Below are 20,355 nucleotides of genomic sequence, written 5' to 3'. Positions count from 1 at the left end.
CTCCTTTCCTCTTCTTCCTGCCTGGAATGCATACTTGATGGCTAAAGCTGCAGCAACCATCTTGCAACCACAGGGGGAAGACCAAGGTATGTTGGCCCTAATACTACTGAGAAGGGAAAAACCATTGCCAGTAATTACCTGCCACCCCTAGGATTATTCTGTCAGAAAATTAAACTCCCATTTGCTTATACCTCTGTAGTCGTATTTTATGTTTCTTGCAGACCAAGCCCAACATAATCCTAAATAGTAAAGTCGTTTTCAAATAAACTTTATGTCTAGCATATAGCAGACCCTTAAAAATTATGAGTGAATAAACAAGATTCTGGGAAACGAAGTGTCCGGGGGTATCAGGTGATTCAAGAAAAATCCCAGCTAGGAATGACAATCGATTTCTAAATGATCTAGTAGTACTATATTCAAAAGATGCCACCAATACTTAAACTAGATTTCACTTTATGCCTGGGATAATAATGTTACCTTAATGGATTTTAGTTTTTACGTGCCTAGTTTTCCTTTTCTATTGAAGTAATTTTTTCATGTCATCCTGACAGAGAACCTAAGAAGCATTTATTTTACTCTATTATTTTTTTAATTCGTTTTTTCTCTTGCCTTTATTTACTTATTTATTTACTTATTTATTGGCTGTGCTGGGTCTTCGTTGCTGCACACGGGCTTTCTCTAGTTGTGGCAAGTGGGGGCTATTCTTCGTTGCGGTGCACGGGCTTCTCATTGTGGTGGTTTCTCGGTGGCTTCTCTTTTTTTTTTTTAAACATCTTTATTGGGGTACAATTGCTTTACAATGGTGTGGTCAGTGGCTTCTCTTGTTGCGGAGCATGGGCTCTAGACGCACAGGGCTCAGTAGTTGCAGTATGCGGGCTCAGTAGTTGCGGCACGTGGGCCCTAGAGGGTATGGGCTTCAGTAGTTGTGGTGCATGGGCTCAATAATTGCAGCGCGTGGGCTCAGTAGTTGCGGCACATGGGCTCTAGGACTCACAGGCTTCAGTAGTTGTGGAGCGGGGGCTCAGCAGTTGTGGCTCTTGGGCTCTAGAGCACAGGCTCAGTAGCTGTGGTGCACGGGCTTAGTTGCTCTGTGGCATGTAGGATCCTCCCGGACCAGGGCTCAAACCTGTGTCCCCTGCATTGGCAGGCAGATTCTTAACCACTGCACCACCAGGTGCACTGCACCTCACTCTATTTTTTTTTTTTTCTTGGTTTTTTGTTTTGTTTTGTTTTGTTTTTTGCGGTACGCGGGCCTCTCACTGTTGTGGCCTCTCCCGTTGTGGAGCACAGGCTCCGGACGCACAGGCTCAGCGGCCATGGCTCACGGGCCCAGCCGCTCCGCGGCATGTGGGATCCTCCCAGACCGGGGCACGAACCCGTGTCCCCTGCATCGGCAGGCGGACTCTCAACCACTGCGCCACCAGGGAAGCCCTCACTCTATTATTTTTAAAAACAGGTCAGACCCAGAAATAAATGGAAAAACAAACAAACAAAACCCAGCCAGACAAAGGCATTCATTTGCAAAGCACAGGAGAGCGCAGGAAGTCACAAAGATGTGCGTATAAATGGACTCAGCACCACCAGTAAGCTAGTTTGTACTCAAAGCACTGAACAAATGCAAACAAAAAATTGATAATCATTGTGTTCAACTAAACTTGCATATCCACTACTTTTCAAGCAAGGGTGGAAATCTGATGGGGTTTATTAGCAAACTAAATACTCTCAAATAAAAAGGTTGAATGTAGCTTGAGGGATAAAGCTGGCAAAACCCACATGTGCCTACATTGTGACCAATAATTTCACTTGGTGAAGACTTATGTTTTAAAATGTCTACCACAGCATTACAACAATGATAATTAAACACAATTTAAATTTCCAACAATTAGTGAATGGCTAAATAGGTAATATTATAAAAATATTACACAGTCGCTTAAATTTTTGAATAATTTTAATGACATGAAATGGTCACAGTATACAAAATATTTAAAGAAAAAATCACAATACAGAATATAATTCTATATTGTTGAATATAATTTTAATTATATAAAAAGAAAAACAAGAACATACTAAAAGGGGACTCAAAGACTGAAATGAAATATTCTGAGACACTAAAAGTGGTTGTCTCCTATGTATGGGTATGTGTATATACACACATTTCCTACCTCTATACGCTGAGAGAGCCTATGAACAATGACACCCAGAACAATGAGCACCCCAGCACCCAGACCTTAGGTTCTAAAAACCACAATTCACTAAAAAGAGTGAGGACTCCTTGGAGAAAGACTGACTCCAGGGCTGGAACAGAGAAAATATAAGATGAGCCTAGAACACCTTGCTGTGGTGGAAAGTAAGGAAGCACTCAAGGAATAACTGGGGACATCTCAAAAAGATACAAGCCAGATTGAAGGGGCTTCTGTTAACCTGAGACAATTTTAAATCAAAATAAATAATGACAGTAACGGATAATTAATTGAATAAAATAGGAGAGCATGAATCCATACTGATATAAATGAATAAATAAATGCTAAATAAATCAAGGAGAAGGAATATGGATAGATAAATAATATTATAAAAATATTATGATGTAGTAGAATGCCAACTAATAAATACAGAAGGAATGATTCTTTAAAAAGTTGTTATCTCCGAATTGAGTACACATATACATTTTCTTCTGTACACATTTCTATCTTGTTTCAGCTTTGTAAAATGAGCACGTACTTCTTTTGTAAAAGTACTCAAAATAAAAAAAACCTCAACAGCAGCCTGAACAAACACAACATAATGTACATCTCTAGAGCAATCTCTAGACCCATTTTTAAAAGGAGAACATATGCATAAAACCCCCAAAGACATGAAGCAAGTGTGTGTGCTGTCCTAACCCATCTGTCTAGAGAAGAGCTCCAATGTCCTAGGCAGGTGGCTAAAGTTAAAAACAAAACAAAACAGCAAAAACAAAAAACCCACCAGAGGCAGCACTGAGATTTACAGGAATTTTGTTTTGGTCTTACAGTAATGATGGGAGTGAAGAGATGTGATGAGGACCCTTGCTATGATGCCAATGACAAATGGTTCACTGATAAGAAGAAATGGAGAGGGCGACAGGCTGTAGAACAGGTCAATATCGGGCTGTCATGAAGCCACTTGAGACATATAATTAATCTATTACTCACCTGGCATCATCATTCATTGTGGTATGGTCAATAGGTGCCATGAAGCTCAGAAGCCTGCTAAGGACGTGAAACCTAATAAAGTAGGAAACAAACAGGCAGCAACATTAGTAACTATTAACCTAGAAAAGGAAATACACCCTACCAGGTAACAAACTCCAGAACTGATCACAGGTATATCTGGCTCCAGAGTGCAACAGGGAACAATTCATAGGCACGAACCACTCACGACCATAAAAACACTTTTTCCTTAAGACTACAGGAGAAAAGTGTGATAAAAGCACATTGTGAATGACAGTAGCTCAACAGAGCTCCAACGCCCAAAAAAAGAGTAGATACACCTGTGCCCTTGAGCAATCTACTAGCCCTTAAACATCACTCCAGACAAAGACAATGAGGAGGTGACTACCTCATCTTCCCTCCTCTACACACATCTTAATCATTTTTCAGTGTCATTAAAGCTACCTACTGGCAGTAGCACAGGTAGTGGCATAACATTCAAATGGAACACCTCACCACCACCATCACTCACTAGCTCCCTGAGTCAGAAAAGGCTTCTAGAATCACCTTCACTCACTAGCTCCACCAGGTCTTTCATTTCATCCCCTTTTTTTTTTTTTTGGCTGCATTGGGTCTTCGTTGCTGCACGCAGGCTTTCTCTAGTTGCGGCGAGCGGGGGCTACTCTTCGCTGCGGTGCGCAGGCTTCTCACTGCAGTGGCTTCTCTTGTTGCGGAGCACGGGCTCTACACGCGCGGGCTTCAGTAGTTGCAGCACACGGGCTCAGTAGTCGTGGCACACGGGCTTAGTTGCTCCGCGGCATCTGGGATCTTCCCGGAGCAGGGCTCAAACACATGTCCCCTGCATTGGCAGGTGGATTCCTAACCACTGCGCCACCGGGGAAGCCCCTCGCCCATCTTCAAATGACACGCGCAACTGAGTACATAAGAAGTCTGATCCTTAGATCTTCAGTCAAGGTGTTACAGAAATTTAAGTTATGTCACCTCCATCTCCCACCAATAGAAAAAAAGGGTATTTTTGTACAAAGTGCTTTGAGATCCTCTGGTGAAGGGGGGCTGAACAAATATTTGACCTTATACAGAAGAAATTACACCAAAGAGAATTCAAAGAAGGTATCCCTTTCTGATCATTATAAAAGGAGAAGCTGAAGGACAATATGCATAGTATATTGGTTAGCCAAAAAGTTTATTTGGGTTTTTCCATGTTACGGAAAACCAAATGAACTTTTAGCCCAGCCCAATAAAATTCTAACCAGAAAAACTTGTTCTTGGGCAAAACATTATCCACAAAAAAATATGATATAAATATTTTCACATGTGTAATGTTTTACAGTTTTAAAAACATTTTTACACACATCGAAGAATTTCATTCTCTAGTACGCCACCAATAGCCAAGCCTCCCAAATTTCATTCATTTTTTTAACAAATGAATTTAAAAGTATAATAGTGATGAGATTTTTTCCCATTATAAGAGTAATACAAAGAGCATAATTCAATACAGAAAATTTAGAAAACAAACCAACTGAGCACACACAAAAATACATACATAGGGGCTTCCCTGGTGGCACAGTGGTTGGGAGTCCGCCTGCCAATGCAGGGGACACGGGTTTGTGCCCCGGTCCGGGAGGATCCCGCGTGCCGCGGAGCGGCTGGGCCCGTGAGCCATGGCCGCTGGGCCCGCGCGTCAGGAGCCTGTGCTCCACAACAGGAGAGGCCACAGCAGGGAGAGGCCTGCATACCACAAAAAAATAAAAAAATAACATACATAGTTCTTCCACCTAGAGAAGAACTGTTATTAATATTTATTATTATTATTAGTTTGTTAATATTTTGGCTAATTATGTTCATTTTATATAGAAATCCATACACACACATAATTTCGTATCTTTTTTTTCACTTAGCATTGTATCTCAAAGCTATATACAAAATTCCAGGAATGGAAGTACCATAACTATATTTTCATATACTTGAACATTCATATTGCTTCCAATTCTTCACTTTTTATAAGATGCAACAAAATATCTGTTCACTATACATTTTTTAATGTCCGCTATCTCCTAATAATAAAAAATAATATATAATTTCAAATTCCAAAATGTATAGAGAGCTGACAAGTTCCCTGTAGTCCTATCCCCCAGAAATAATCACTGTTAATTAAATCACTGTTAATCATTGTTAAGTTTGTCTGTGGCATTCTCCATATATAAGACAAATATAAACTTTATATATTTTCACATAAAAATGAGACTGTAAGATACTTAATATTCTGCATTATGTTTTTTCCACTTTGTCATATTCTATTCTTTTCCATAGTTATAGGATATTCTGTCGTGTCAATATAATTTATTAAACCTCCTACTGATAGGCATTATACAGCCTATCCCCTTTAAAAACTATATTAAACAGTGTGAAAGTGAGGACTTTTTAAAACTTTTTTAGAAATTTATTTTATTGACACATAGCTGATTTACAAAATTGTGTTAATTTCTGCTGCATAGCAAAGCGATTCAGTTACACTTACACACACACACACACACACACACACACACACATTCCTATTCATATTCTTTTCCATTATGGTTTATCGCAGGATATTGAATATAATTCCCTGTGCTATACAGTAGGACCTTGTTGTTTATGCATTCTATATATACTAGTCTGCAACTGCTAATCCCAAACTCCCAGTCCATCCCTCCCCCACTGCCCCCCATTTGGCAACCACAAGTCTGTTCTCTATGTCTGTGTATCTGTTTCTGTTTTGTAGTTCATTTGTGTCATATTTTACATTCCACATATAAGAGATATCACATGGTATTTGTCTTTCTCTTTCTGACTTAGCTAAAGTGAAGATTCTTTTTTTTTTTTTTGCAGTACGCAGGCCTCTCACTGTTGTGGCCTCTCTTGTTGTGGAGCACAGGCTCTGGATGAGCAGGCTCAGCGGCCATGGCTCACGGGCCCAGCCGCTCCACGGCATGTGCGATCTTCCCGGACCGGGGCACGAACCGGTGTCCCCTACTTCGGCAGGCGGACTCTCAACCACTGCGCCACCAGGGAAGCCTGAAGATTCTTATATATAAATTATTGTATGTTTGTTCACACATTTCTATGGGATAAATTTTGAGATGTGGAATTGCTTTGCTGGTGAATTGAAAAGTATGCATATTTAAAATTGAAAAAGTAAGCTAAATGCCCTCCCAAAGGTTACGTTAATGTACAAGAATATAATTATTTACACAACCTTTTTATTTAAGTATAAAGTGTAAGTACAATTAATAAATATATTTTAATGTCTTTAGGCTTCGCCAAACTTCACTGTTCATCTGAAAAAATGAAAACTATTCTTGGCTGTGTCCAAATACAGGTTTAATTTACTGTCTAGACAAAGACTATGAACTATACCTTATAGTTGTGTTGTCCAATCCGGGAGTCACTGGCCACACGTGGCTACTGAGCACCTGAAATGTGCCAAACTGAGATGTGCTCCAGATTTTGAAAACTTGAGATGCAAAAAATGTAAAATATATCACTAATAATTTTTAAAACAATAAATTGTTGAAATAATATTTTTTATATATTGGGTTACGTGAAATATATTATTAAGTTCACTTGTTTCATTTTTTCCCCTTTTCAATTGCGGCTACTAGAACATTTAAAATTACGCAGGTAAAGACATTTTTATTGGATGGCACTGCTCTGTGGAATATCTTTACACTTTAGTAAAATGTATTCAATAACTATTAGCTGCATGATGAAAGACAGGCTTTAAGAAGTAATCAGACTTAGTAATGTGTACTTAATACAATGCATTTTACCTAATCTCAGTGCTACTGAGGATGGATGCATGTTTTAGTATTAAAATACCTTTTACCAACCATACTAAGAAGAGATAAATATAATTTTGTTGCAGAAGAATAGACAAACACAAAACACAGTATGACACCTCATTATTAAACACCCGAGAGCTTCATTCATTTACATTATGAATTCTGCTTAAATCATGATCAAATCCACTTACAGATAATGCTGAGTAAAAGACTGATAATCAATAATTATAATTACTTCCCCAAACCAAAACATTTCTTTTTTATATAAGTTATTTTCCAGCATCCAACTAGCAAATTGCCACACCCAGTCTGACCAGGATGATGCCACTGACCTGCTACCATTTAAACTAAGGTTTCCACAAGGTGATGTTCATCTTTGCTAGGACATTTCTTCCCTCTCCAACCATATCACACAGAGCAAAGCTTGCTCACTGGTGGAATCTAGTACCAGTGATGACAGTTGGCACATCCCACCAGCTCTTCTGGGGGTCTAATTTAAGGAAGTTATTTATGCTATTCTCATCTAGCCCGGGCCCCTTGTTAAATCCATCATGGCAGAATTCTAATGTAGCCAAGGTACCATTTTGGTGTCTGCAAAGGTCCTGGCCAGAGAAACAACTCAATAGCCACAGGTTAGAAGCATGGGCTCTGGAATCAGACCAATTAGCTCAAATCCAAGTTTGTGCTTGCTAGTTCTGTAACCTGGGCGAGCTACTTACCTTCCGAACTACTTCACGTGAATTAGCTAATTCAATCTGCATAACAATCCTATGAGATGTGCCTTTTATCATCATGCTAGGTTGACAGATGAGGAAACTGAAGCACAAAGACGTAAAGTATCTTGCCCAAGGTCTAAAGGCCAGTAAGTGAAGTGTCAGATTTCAAACCCAGACAGCTTAGCATCAGAGCCTATGCCTTTTCTACCTCGGCATGTAAATTGCTTTGCGGTGCCCAACAGAGTTTTATAAATGTTAGTTGTTGCTATTGCTAACAAGATCACTCTGATTCTGACCACATCCCACACGCTGATGTTCACAAAGAGAGCCAGGTGAATACTGATGATAAAACTGCAAAACAATTCAAAGCACATGACCTTATTTATTACTTTTCTTTTTGCTTCTTATTTGGCAGTAATTTTAGGCTTGTAGAAAAGTTGCAAAAATAGTGCAGAGAACTCATGTATATCCTCACCTAGCTTCCTCTAATGTTAACAGCTTACACAAGTATAGTGTAGTTATCAAAATTAGGAAATTAACATTGGTACAATACTATTAACTAAACCATAGACCTTATTCAAACTTCACCCATTTTTACCCTAGTGTCCTTTTTCTTTTCCAGGATCCAACCTAGGACCCCACATTGCACCTAACTGTGGTGTCTCCTTAAGTCTCCTCCAATCTGTGACAGGTGCTCAGGCTTCCTTATTTTTCAATGACTTGCTACAGTCTATAAAGTCCGAATTCTGAGCTTGACCACAATCTAGTGCTCACTTATTCATACAGCCTCATCTCCTGCCATTCCCCCATACTCAGTTTAAGTCTCTGCCAAAACAAATGCAGTTCCCAAAATGGACGTGTACACTCTCAGGTCTGTGTTTTGGCAAACATTATTCTTTGTGGCCTTTCCCTAGGCTAACTCTTCCTAGTCTGCTCACTTCACACTGTGAAGTGTGGATGCTGCATCTTACAGAAAGTCTTACCTGACAAGCGTGTTAATTTTACTGTTATAATCATCCAAAAACATGTCTACGAGGCACTACGGTAGACGGTTAAGGTTGGAACTGTCTTGAAAAAACAGTGCAATACTTGCCCTCAAGGGACACACAATTATAGCTACTTGCCCTAATAGTTTTAAAACTCATAAACATATGATAATGTAAAAAAGGCATTTTTGGCCACTCTCAGTTCTTTTGAAGAGCGTATATTTGCAACAGCAACGTCAACAGATAAACACAAGAAACCAAAGAAACTAACATTTTCGAATGCTTCCTACGTACCACACATATTCACCTTGTTTTAATCCTCAAACCAAATCTATAAAGTAGGGATTAGTATCTCCACTTATTAAATGAGAAAAGTGAGGCTCAGAGAATAAAGAGCAACCAAAATCATAGAGCCAGACAGAGCCAGTCTCCTGATCTGAAATCCTGGGCTCCTCCCTCTAGAGAACATTTAAAGCCTCACAAAGCTATTAAATTAATTAATTAGAAGTACAGTTGAGCTACAATATTATTAGTTTCAGGTGTACAACACAGTGATTCAATATTTTTATAGATTATACTCCATCTAAAGTTATTATAAAATAATGGCTATATTCCCTGTGCTGTATAATATATGCTTGCTCCTTATTTATTTTATATACAGTAGTTTGTGTCTCTTAGTCCCATACCCTTATCTCGCCCCTCCCTCCTTCCCTCTCCCCACTGGTAAGCACTGGTTTGTTCTCTGTATCTGTAAGCCTGTTTCTGTTGTGTTAGGTATATTCGTTTGTTTCATTTTTTAGATTCCACATGCAAGTGATAACATAAGAGTATTTGTCTTTCTCAAAGCTATAATTTTAAAAGCACCGTACTGGAGAAAAGTCTAATCTCAAAATTAAAGAATAGGTATTTAATCAGCCTGGTCAATTACAAAGTACTAGTAATAACATTCTTCTTTAAATCCTTCCGGGGGTGGGGGTGGGGGGCTGTACAGAAGAGACAGGTACAAAAGAAGCATGTATGTGAGTAAGTAAATGAACGTTCCAGGAGGAGACTGATCCAGTCTTGGAATAATAACAGCAATAATAATGATAGGAATGATGGCAACAGACACGTATATAGTGCTTGCTGTGTCCCTGGCACTGTTCTAAAAGCTGTATATATACTTACTCATTTAAACCTCACAGCAACCCTACAAGTCTCGTCCTATTATCATCCCCATTCTACAGATGAAGAAACTGTAGTCTTGCTCGGAGTAACTACTAGAGTGTCATATTCCAGACTGTCAAAGCTGGGATTCAAACTCAGGCAGTCAGGCTCTTGAGACCATGCTCTTAACCAGTACACTGAAAACAAACTTGGAGAAGTGTGAAGACTTGGAAACTTCAACATATGAAAAAACATAAACAAACTATAACAATTTAACCTGAGATTTAAGAAAGTGACTTTCAGTCACAAGATGATGAAAAGCTACTTTGCACTTCTGCAAAGTTAAAGAAAAATAAGCATTTCCTGATGAATTTTGTTAAATACTAAAACAGGTTAATTGAAGTAGTGAAATCTGCTTCTCTGAAGATATTTAAAAATGAGACAGATCCACATTTGTCTAAAGGGAATTTAATGACAGGCAGGCTCTAATAAGGATGTGGGATTAGCTATCTGCCTAAAACTGTCCTAACACAATGAGTTTAACATTTTTTTTTCAGTGTGCACCTGAATTACAAGTAGTTTCTTTGACACTGAGGCCCTGTGAGAGTGATACTATGTAATATATAAAAATAGTTACAAGGAATCTAAGTCTGAAAGCATAGCAATGTCACTTCTACTCTTGTCCCATCTTTTGTCTCCAAACTTTTAAGACTCCTTCAAGGGCTCACAGGGTTGAGGGCTTTCCTACACTCAGAAATGTCTCTCTGTTCTCATACAAATTATATTCCTCATCTCATTTAAGCACAGTGTTAACATTCTTTGGAATCCTTCATTTTTACCTTTTTAGCACATTGCGTACATGTATGGCATCATGAAAACGGACCAATATAATTCTATGTCTAAACAAGACTCCAAAATACAATTTTTATATTGTTCTAAAGAAATCATTTTTTAAAACTAAGGCAATTTCAACGATCTTGTCTTATTTCCTTATAATTTCTCTTTCAGGGAAATGCAAATATCATTTAACCCATCCATTCACAACAGTAGAACAAGAAGTAACTGAAACTATCTTTCCATTACAGAGTAAAAAAAAACGAGAGGCTCAAAAAAAGCCTCAAACATTGCTTTAGTTATTTTTCTGCTCCTGAAAAACAGAATCATCAAAAGAAATAGAAAAATGATGTAATAGCCAACATGCAAAGAGAAGAGATAAGGATAACAACACACAAGATTAACATTTTTTCTAAAAAGTAACTCACCGAAGTTTCCTTCCTTTGCTCGCTTTCCTATCTACTTTCTTGTGGATTTTGCTTCTTAACTTCTGGATTGCAAGCCACTGCCTAGGAAATTCACAAGCGATGTTATGCATCATCACTAATGGAAATAGTTACATGTATCGACAAATCGGAATTTTTCTCACTAACAACACTGCAGAAAGAAATCATCAACCTACATCAACTTCCTCAAGACAGTCTGGGGCCAAAGAGACTAATCAACGGAAGAGGATTTATGCAATGGCTTAAAGAAACAAAAACAAAAACAAATGGCAGCTGGGAAATTCTACAGCAAATTTGGTTAACAATGCTCCTTAGTATATGGAGTTACTGTGACAAGCACTAAATCTACCAGTCTGCAGGAAAACCCATCAAACTGAGTATAGCTGCTTGGGTTTGCTTTTACTGTTTTAGCTGCGCGGCCTGTTCTATGACTAATATTGCAGCTGCTGTTTGGTTTGAGCACGTGAATTCTTTAAATCTAATTTTCCCATTGTTAATGCCCAACTGCTTTTTCTTGTGCTTTCCACTTTTTGCTAAGTGTTAAGAATTATCCACTACTGATACTAGTTTTACAGTCATTTTATTTATTTAATTTTCATTTCAGCTATAATATTTCAGAATGTGTTGTTCAAAGGTAAGGGCTTTTTTCCCCCGCAATATAATCTCAATACCAAGAGCCCCAATATAATCTCAATACCACTGTCACACCTAAAAAAAGGTGACAATAATTCTTTACTATCAAATATTCACTCTAAATTTCCGAGGTCGTCTCAACTTTACAGTTAGTTTGCTTGAATCAGGATCCAAACAAGATTCATATATTCTGCAGTCATTTTATTTTACTTTTATTTTTTAACATCTTTATTGGAGTATAATTGCTTTACAATGAATGTTGTGTTAGTTTCTGCTGTATAACAAAGTGAATCAGCTATATGTATACATATATCCCCATATCCCCCCCTCTTGAGTCTCCCTCCCACCCTCCCTATCCCACCCCTCTGGGTGATCACAAAGCACCGAGTTGATCTCCCTGTGCTATGCAGCCGCTTCCCACTAGCTAGCTATTTTGCATTTGGTAGTCTGCAGCCGTTTTAGATTAAAAGAAATTAATTTTTCAAATAAAAGATACTGGGCTAAGAAAATCTTCATATATTGCTCGTATGAACAAATGTGGGGGGAAAAAAGGAAAAACAGCAGCAGTTACTCATCTTACCTGATTTACACAATGAAAATTTAACATCAAAAAAAAAAAATCCAGGGAAATCCAATTACTGTAATCTTAATATAATCTTAATTACCATAATCTATTTTATTGTAAAGTCAGATAAATGCACAATATAATCATCACTTAAATGCAATTTGCTCTATCACATTAAATTTATGGTGAACAGCTCTCTATAGCATTCCAGAGATATACAAAATATCAACATCCTACCCTAAAATTCATATGTTTTACTCACATAAAATTATTTCATCAACACAAATTTTTCATTGTGATCTCAAAATGCTGCTCTGCCCCAGAATCCCATTCTGATACTTGCAGCTTTTGTTTCCTTTCATGCTTTTGCAAATTATGGCTCATGGCTATTTAAATGTACACTATTCATTAGGTAGCACTCTCAACGTCCTTTTTATTTTCCAGCCACAGGATGAAGCATACACAAGGGCCTTCCTTCACTACTTTCCATTCTACCCTGACATCTGGGTAATGCCGCCACGTTCCATTTCTAATTGTGCCACAGCTTTCACTGAAGGGGTGGAGGTCTAAATTAGGACACACTCTCCCAGAGCAAGGAACCTGTTGTGCACAGTGCCACGTCCTGACAGCTGAGAGCATGCATCTGGGTGGATGCTTTTTACCCACTGGTCAGAGATTCATACAGATAAAATCACAGCCCAGTCCAGAGAGCAAAGAGATTAAGAAGGACTTTGTGAAACAAACCCTAAAATAAACACCTATAGGCATTTTATAATCTCTTATTCAAACTGCACTAAAGGCAATATAGGTAGGGTAAACAAGTTCCATCACTCTGTCTGTCTAGTTCTTGTTATCTTGCTTAACTTTTTTTTTTTTAATTTGGCTGTGCGGCATGACTTGTGGGATCTCAGTTCCCTGACTAGGGACTGAACCCGGTCCACAGCGGTGAAAGCCCGGAATCCTAACCACTAGGCCACCAGGGAACTCTCAACTTTTATAATTTTAGGACCAATCGTTGCCTTGGAGGCTGAATTAAGGAGACTCAGAGGGAGAAACTATTATACAGGTTACTTGCATGAATAGAAAGCCATATCTAAATTACCTTCCCATGGCCACCTGATCATTGGGATCCAAGGAGCTCGTCTTCCGTTCTATGAGTTCTCGAAGGAGCTAGGGGAAAAAGGAAAGCAAGTGATTTATTTATCATCTCCCAGCACCAACTGACTTTAAAAGGGCACAGGAGGAATTCTGAATGGCATAGTGACAGCTCTAAACTACAATCAATAAGGGACAACTCAGTGGCAAGAGCATGACTGAATTCCCATTAACCCTTTCATATTTATATATCTTTAAAAAGAGCTATAAGCAATAGCTGAGAACAAAGTCCATTTGAAAGACTTATTGTACTGCAGTTCATTTCAAATGGATCAATGAGTATGCAACATTCCCTTCATTGTTTTTATGATTAGTTTTGTCCACCTCATCGATATCAGTGGAGAATCTATAAAAGGTCAGGTGGGAAGGGCTGGGTGGCAAAGAGGAACACGCATCAGCTTCTCACCAATAGGATAATGGTACATGGTTAACTTCTGACCTATAACCTCTGGCAGTCAGGAAGGTCTTCCTTAGGCAAAAAGCCTTTATTAGATATAACTAAAAGTGTGGACTTCACTCTCTTGCTTTCCACAGCTGGTACCCTAGCATGTTTACTAATAAATAACTTAACCATATATGACACCAACACATTCACAGCCACAACAACTTTAATAAGGAACCTAAAGAAAGTCATATGTGCATATTGGAAACAACACAGACAGCCAGTCTCTCAGCCCCACAATGAACTCCATGGGAACTCTAAATCACTCTCCTACTCTCTTCTTAATACTGGGTATCCCACCGCATGCAATCAAAGCCTAAATCTGTATCTTACACACAGACTGAATAATCTGCATTGGATCTTAAAGTCCCACGTGAGAAGAAGTAATGGATTTAAAAGTTAAACACTAAAGAAGGAGAATTTTAAATTACAATAATAAAACTAGATATCATCTCTCCTACACAAGTGCTATATACAGGGAAACAGCAACAGAGATTAAAATTCCAAAAATCTTCTGAGAGGGACTTCCCTGGTGGCACAGTGGTTAAGAATCCATCTGCCAATGCAGGGGACACGGGTTCAAGCCCTGGTCTGGGAAGATCCCACATGCCTCAGAGCAGCTAAGCCTGTGCGCCACAACTACTGAGCCTGCGCTCTAGATCCTACGAGCCACAGCTACTGAGCCCTCGTGCCACAACTACTGAAGCCCACGCGTCTAGAGCCCACGCTCCACAAGAGAAGCCACCGCAATGAGAAGCCCGCGCACCGCAATGAAGAGGAGCCCCCCCTCGCCGCAACTAGAGAAAGCATGCGCACAGCAACGAAGACCCAACACAGCCAAAAATAAATTAATTAATTAAAAATCTTCTGAGAGAAATCCAAGGGAAGACACTAAAATAAACTCCTTCCTGCTTATCACCTGTCAATAACACAGGTTTGACTTTAAAACTTGTTTCTTCACAAAAATAAGTAAGTATTTTGTAGGTAAGGCATGGGAGCAATATAGATAGTTCATCAAGTTAAACAGCCAAAGTCTGTGGGAGGATAACGAAGGAGGGATAAATTCCTACGAAAGTAGTTCACGCTCTAATTGTCATTTGTTTATGTAAGTAGGCACTGGAAGAAGCACAACAAATTTGTAAAACTACTCATTTCCATATAGGACGAATCTTTATTGCAAAAGGGAAAAGGATATCTCAATCGCAAATAAAAAACCTCCTGTGATGTTTTCTCATTTGCTTATTTTAGACATTATTACTACAATGGCAATTACATTTAAAAATGCGGGGACCAGAGGCCTCTGGTTTATTATCACTAGAAAGCAGCAAGCTATTTCTCTGCCCTGTTTATCTGATTGACTCCCAACATCTTTCTGGCAGCCAATCTATCAGTTTATCTCCCCTACTTCATCACAGTCACTTCTGGCAGCTAAATACAAGACCCAAATCCAGTGTTACACAGACATACAACACAGGAACCCTATGTAACCCCGCTACTCTGTAAACAGCTGCCCTTAAGGCTAAGCCAAAATGGGCTCTGGTTCCTAGTCAACATCCTGTCAAAAGCAAGGTTAGGGGAGGCGGGGGGCGGGCGGGGAGGGGAGAGGTTAACAAAAAGAATCTTTTTCTCTTTTAATAAAAAAGAAGAAGAGAAAACAAAATAAAAAAGAAGGAAAATAATGGGATCACTACATCTCATTGCCCTTACCTTGTTCCAGCCACATAAGAGATAACAGCCACGATTCCTGGTTTTCTTAATGATCTCTGATCCCTTGAGACTGGGGCCATCACGGCCACTGGGAAGGAGCGCTCAGGGAAGGCTGCCCCAGCACAACGTGGGAGGCTGGAAACGGGAGCCGCATGACCGCAGTGGGTCTGTTACACTCGCAGTGGTCTCTGCAGTTCCAACACCAAGCTGGTGCAGCATTTACTCTCAAGCACCCTGTGTACTTTACATATTCTGGGTTGCATTTTCACTACCCAAGTGTCTCACAGCTATTCTTAGTCATTCATGGTTAGGAAGAGAGTTTTATTGGTCTATCTGGCTGAGTCTAGTTTATTCAGTCCAATGTTTCAGAAGACCCTGTTGTGTGCAAGGCAAGAATAAGAAAGTAGCAAGAAAATAAGTAAACAAATGCTTCTCATGGCTATTGCTATTTCCCACAGCTCTATCACTGGGCTTAAATTTAATTAGGAAAAATGCTTTCAAAAAAGTTGCCGAATAATGAAGTTGTAGGGATACTGCTGAAGAACTTAGCTTTGCTTCTCAGTTCAATTTTCAAAGCTTAACTTTATGACCAAACTTTTCCATTAAAATTCCGGTTTCTGTTAGTTACTGGAGCTTTTTATTTCAACAATAATGATACAATAGTCCTAATTTTCTATGTGATTTGGAAAATGGAGAGATATATGAAATATTTTTGTTCCAGTCTGTTATAACTCCTCCAGAGAGTCAATTCAGAAAGGCCTGATTGTTTCTCTAGTTCCAGGGGAAAATCACAGATGTAGCTGGGTTTCCAGGCCAGCCCACAAAAACCTATTTAACCCATAACAACATATGTGAGGAATGGCACCGACGGTACTATTCAGAATCGAATCAACGTTTATAATACTCTGCCTGGAAAAACGCACGCCAGAGTCAGTTAAAAATGGCAGTTTGAACACATTAGTCTCTCTCTTCTCCCTTCTCAACTCCTCTAAAAGACAGTGGAGGGGAAAAAATAAATGTATTAACCCGCAAGAAAGAAAAGGGAGAGCTAATGAGAGTAGCTTTTCACAAAATTTTCAAAGACAGTCAGGAGATGAAGGAGTAAAAGGAAGTTATCACCCAAATGTCCAGAGGGAATAAAGGTGAGGGTGGAGCTAATGAGGCCCACAGAATCCCTGTGAGATGAGCTCTTGGCGGGCAGTTACCCTGAAAGGTGGAGAAGGGGGAGGGGGCAGAACCATGGGCCTTCTCCATTATCCCACACAACCAAGTGACTACCCCACAGGGAGAAAAGAAGCTTTATTCTCTGGAAAAACTGAGCCACAAAAGCTCCAAACTGAGAGATGTGAGGCACGGAAGGCTGAGATGGAGCATAAGGGAAACACTCGATGCTCAACTCTAGGACCTTCTGTCTCCTTCCCCCACCCTCTACACAGAACGCTAGCACCATGTGTAAAATTTCCTAGGCAGGAGAGGAGAGGAGCCTTTTCTGGAGAAACTGCATGGTTGTCCCGTCTCCCCGGAAAATAAGATTTCCAAGTTCTGACAACCAAGACATTAGTTCACAGCAAAATTATATATAAAGGAGCCAAAAAGCTCTGCCCATGTTCCAGAGATACTTTTGAATGCCTTACTCTGAAACACGAAGGGACAGTTAAGGATCACCAACATCTGAGGAAAGCCTCAGACACAGACCAAAACAAACAGAAAAAAAAGGGACTCAAGAAAGCAACACAGAGAACAAACAAAACAAACGCACACAAAAAAAAAGAAGAAAGAAAAAGAAAAGAAAGAGAAAAGAACTCACGATGGATGACCTCAGAAGTGAGAGAAGACACATTTCCACAAGAACGGGATACTATGAGAAAAGAGTAAAACAAGAAATTAAATGCAAAACAGAAATGTTTAAAAATTTCAATAGAATAACTGGAAGATAAATGTACAAAAATCTCTTAGATATAAAACAAGAAGGCCCAAAGATGATATCCCCTTGATTATTTGTGAGAGAAGAAAAAAACTTAGAGGATAATCCAGAATGTCAAACACCTGCCTAACAAAGGCTGGGAGAAAATTATTAATGAAATAATTTTAAAAACTTCCCCGAATCGAAGGACAAGAATGAACCCACCACAACCTAGTGCAACCTAGTGCAATGAAGGAAAAAGGACCTTTTGTAAGATACATCATCATGAAATGTGGAACTCCAGAAGCAAAGAGAAGATCCTAAATGGTTAGAGGAAAAATAGGTCACATGTAAAGAGGGTGACCACATGGCCCCAGCTACCCCAGAGTCCTGGTTAATGCCTGCTGTCCTGCTATTCTTTCAGGCTAGCACCTCAAGGGTCCCAGTTTTGACAATGAATTATAGTCACCCTAAATATTAAGGACTGTAAATCTAAATGGGATTAGACATCTCAATAGCAATGACAGATGCCAGAGGACAGCAGAGCAAGGCCTTCAAAATTCTGAGGAAAATAACTTTCAACCTCAAGTTCCATACACAGCCAAAATATTAACCAAGTATGAGAGTTACATAAAGCATTTCACATAGGCAAGGACTCAACAATTTACCTTCCACATGCTCTTTCGCAGGAAGATGTGCCTCAGTAAAATGAGAGCACACGGCAAGAAGGACGAAGACAGGAGATGTTAGAAAACAGGTCTACCTCAGGAAAGAAGGAGGCAAGTCCCAGGACTACAGATGGCACAGCCCCAGAGAGCCTGTTCCAGAAAGGAAGAGTCCAGGGAGCTCCAGGAGCGAGCGCTCCAGGAGAAAGGGGGAAAATGATAGGTTAAGTACATCTTTTAAAAGCGGGTATTATTCGCTCTAGGAAAAAACAAATTTGTAAGGAAATGTAATCATAGTACATCACTTGTGAACATTTATTTAATCATATATTGGAAACAATTGTTTTCACAAAACTGCGACAATAAGTACAACAGAAGAATGGAGAACTGAAGTATTGGGGGTGAGGAGGGAGCAGGGCCTCACTACCACAATGGGAAATCAAGAGAGGATTTGAAAAATGATGGACATCAATAAATCAACAGTCACATAAACACGTTATTTAAAACCATGCAAGTAGGACTTCCCTGGTGGCGCAGTGGTTAAGAGTCTGCCTGCCAGTGCAGGGGACACAGGTTCAAGCCCTGGTCCGGGAAGATCCCATGTGCCGCGGAGCAACTAAGCCCATGCACCACAACTACTGAGCCTGCGCTCTAGAGCCCGCGAGCCACAACGACTGAGCCCGTATACCACAACTACTGAAGCCTGCACGCCTAGAGCCTGTGCTCCGCAACAAGAGAAGCCGCCACAATGAGAAGCCCGTGCACCGCAATGAAGAGTAGCCCCTGCTTGCCACAGCTAGAGAAAGCCCACGTGCAGCAACGAAGACCCAACACAGCCAAAAAATAAACAAATAAACTTATTTTTTTTTAAAAAATCTCTTATGGGGGCTTCCCTGGTGGCGCAGTGGTTGAGAGTCCGCCTGCCGATGCAGGGGACACGGGTTCGTGCCCCGGTCTGGGAAGATCCCACATGCCGCGGAGCGTCTGGGCCCGTGAGCCATGGCCGCTGAGCCTGCGCGTCCGGAGCCTGTGCTCCACAACGGGAGAGGCCACAGCAGTGAGAGGCCCGCGTACCGCAAAAAAAAAAAAAAAAAAAAAAAAATCTCTTATATTTTTCTGTTCCATAAAATAAAACATGAAAACATACTAGAAATAATACAAATAACATTTATTTTGATTTGCTGCAGATAATGCCAAACAACTGTTTATAACTTTATTGAGCTATAATTCACTTACCATACAATTCACCCATTCAGAGTGTATATAATTCAGCACTTCCTAGTAAATTCAGAACTGTGCAATCATATTTAATTTTAGAACACTTTCATCCCACCTAAAAGAAACCCCATACTAGCTGTCATCCCCAGTATCCACCAGCCACATACCCCCAGTAGCCCTAAGCAACCACTAATCCTTCTGTCTTTATAGACATGCCCATTCTGGACATCTCATATAAAGAGGATCATATAATATATGGCCTTTTATGACTGGCTTATTTCACTTAACAGATTTTCAAGCTTTATTCACATTGTAGCATATGTTGGTACTTCCTTCCTTTTTATGGCTGAGAAACATTCCTTCGTGGATGCCGTGGCATCGTCCATCGCTGCATGGAGCCACAGATGCAGAAAACAAGCTTACGGTCACGATAAGCGGGGGGTGGGGGATAAACTGGGAGACTGGGAATGACACATACGCACTACTATATATAAAGCAGATAACTAATAAGGACCAACTGTATAGCACAGGGAACTCTACTCAATACTCTGTAATGGCCTATATGGGAAAAGAATCTAAAAAAAGAGTGGATAGATGTATATGTATTGACTGAATCACTTTGCTGTACACCTGAAAATAATAAAACATTGTAAATCAACTATACTCCAATAAAAATTCTTTAAAATTTCATATGTTTGCAATAAAATTGATCATACTGAGTATTTTTGTATGATGTACATAAAAAAAGTATTCCTTTGTATGTATATACGACATTTTGTTTAGCCATTCACCATTGAGGGACATTTGGGTTACTTCCACTTTATGGCTATTATGAATAATGCTGCTATGAACATTCACGTACTACTCTTTGCGCGGACATATGCTTCCATCTCTCTTGGGTTTATACCTAAGAGGAGAATTGCTAGGTCA

At 39.6% G+C, this 20,355-nt stretch overlaps 1 protein-coding gene across 2 annotated transcripts in view; it reads right to left on the bottom strand.

Moving 5' to 3' along the window:
• The window catches only part of AATF (apoptosis antagonizing transcription factor), a 99,426-nt gene that overhangs the window by 22,267 nt on the left and 56,804 nt on the right, over positions 1–20,355 (bottom strand). Inside the window, exons 9-11 of one of the 2 annotated variants that reach the window (XM_024757633.1) lie at positions 13,438–13,505; positions 11,120–11,200; positions 3,171–3,242 (exon numbers count right to left, since the gene is read on the bottom strand). In XM_024757633.1, coding sequence (XP_024613401.1) covers positions 3,171–3,242; positions 11,120–11,200; positions 13,438–13,505 — 221 coding nt within the window. The remainder of the gene's footprint in view (positions 1–3,170; positions 3,243–11,119; positions 11,201–13,437; positions 13,506–20,355) is intronic. The other variant, XR_003004880.1, reaches the window with a different exon arrangement.

This window comes from Neophocaena asiaeorientalis, unplaced genomic scaffold (assembly GCF_003031525.2).
Source record: "Neophocaena asiaeorientalis asiaeorientalis breed wild unplaced genomic scaffold, Neophocaena_asiaeorientalis_V1.1 scaffold327, whole genome shotgun sequence".
Lineage (NCBI taxonomy): Eukaryota > Metazoa > Chordata > Mammalia > Artiodactyla > Phocoenidae > Neophocaena > Neophocaena asiaeorientalis.
This window is presented reverse-complemented; position numbering and strand designations above follow the sequence as displayed.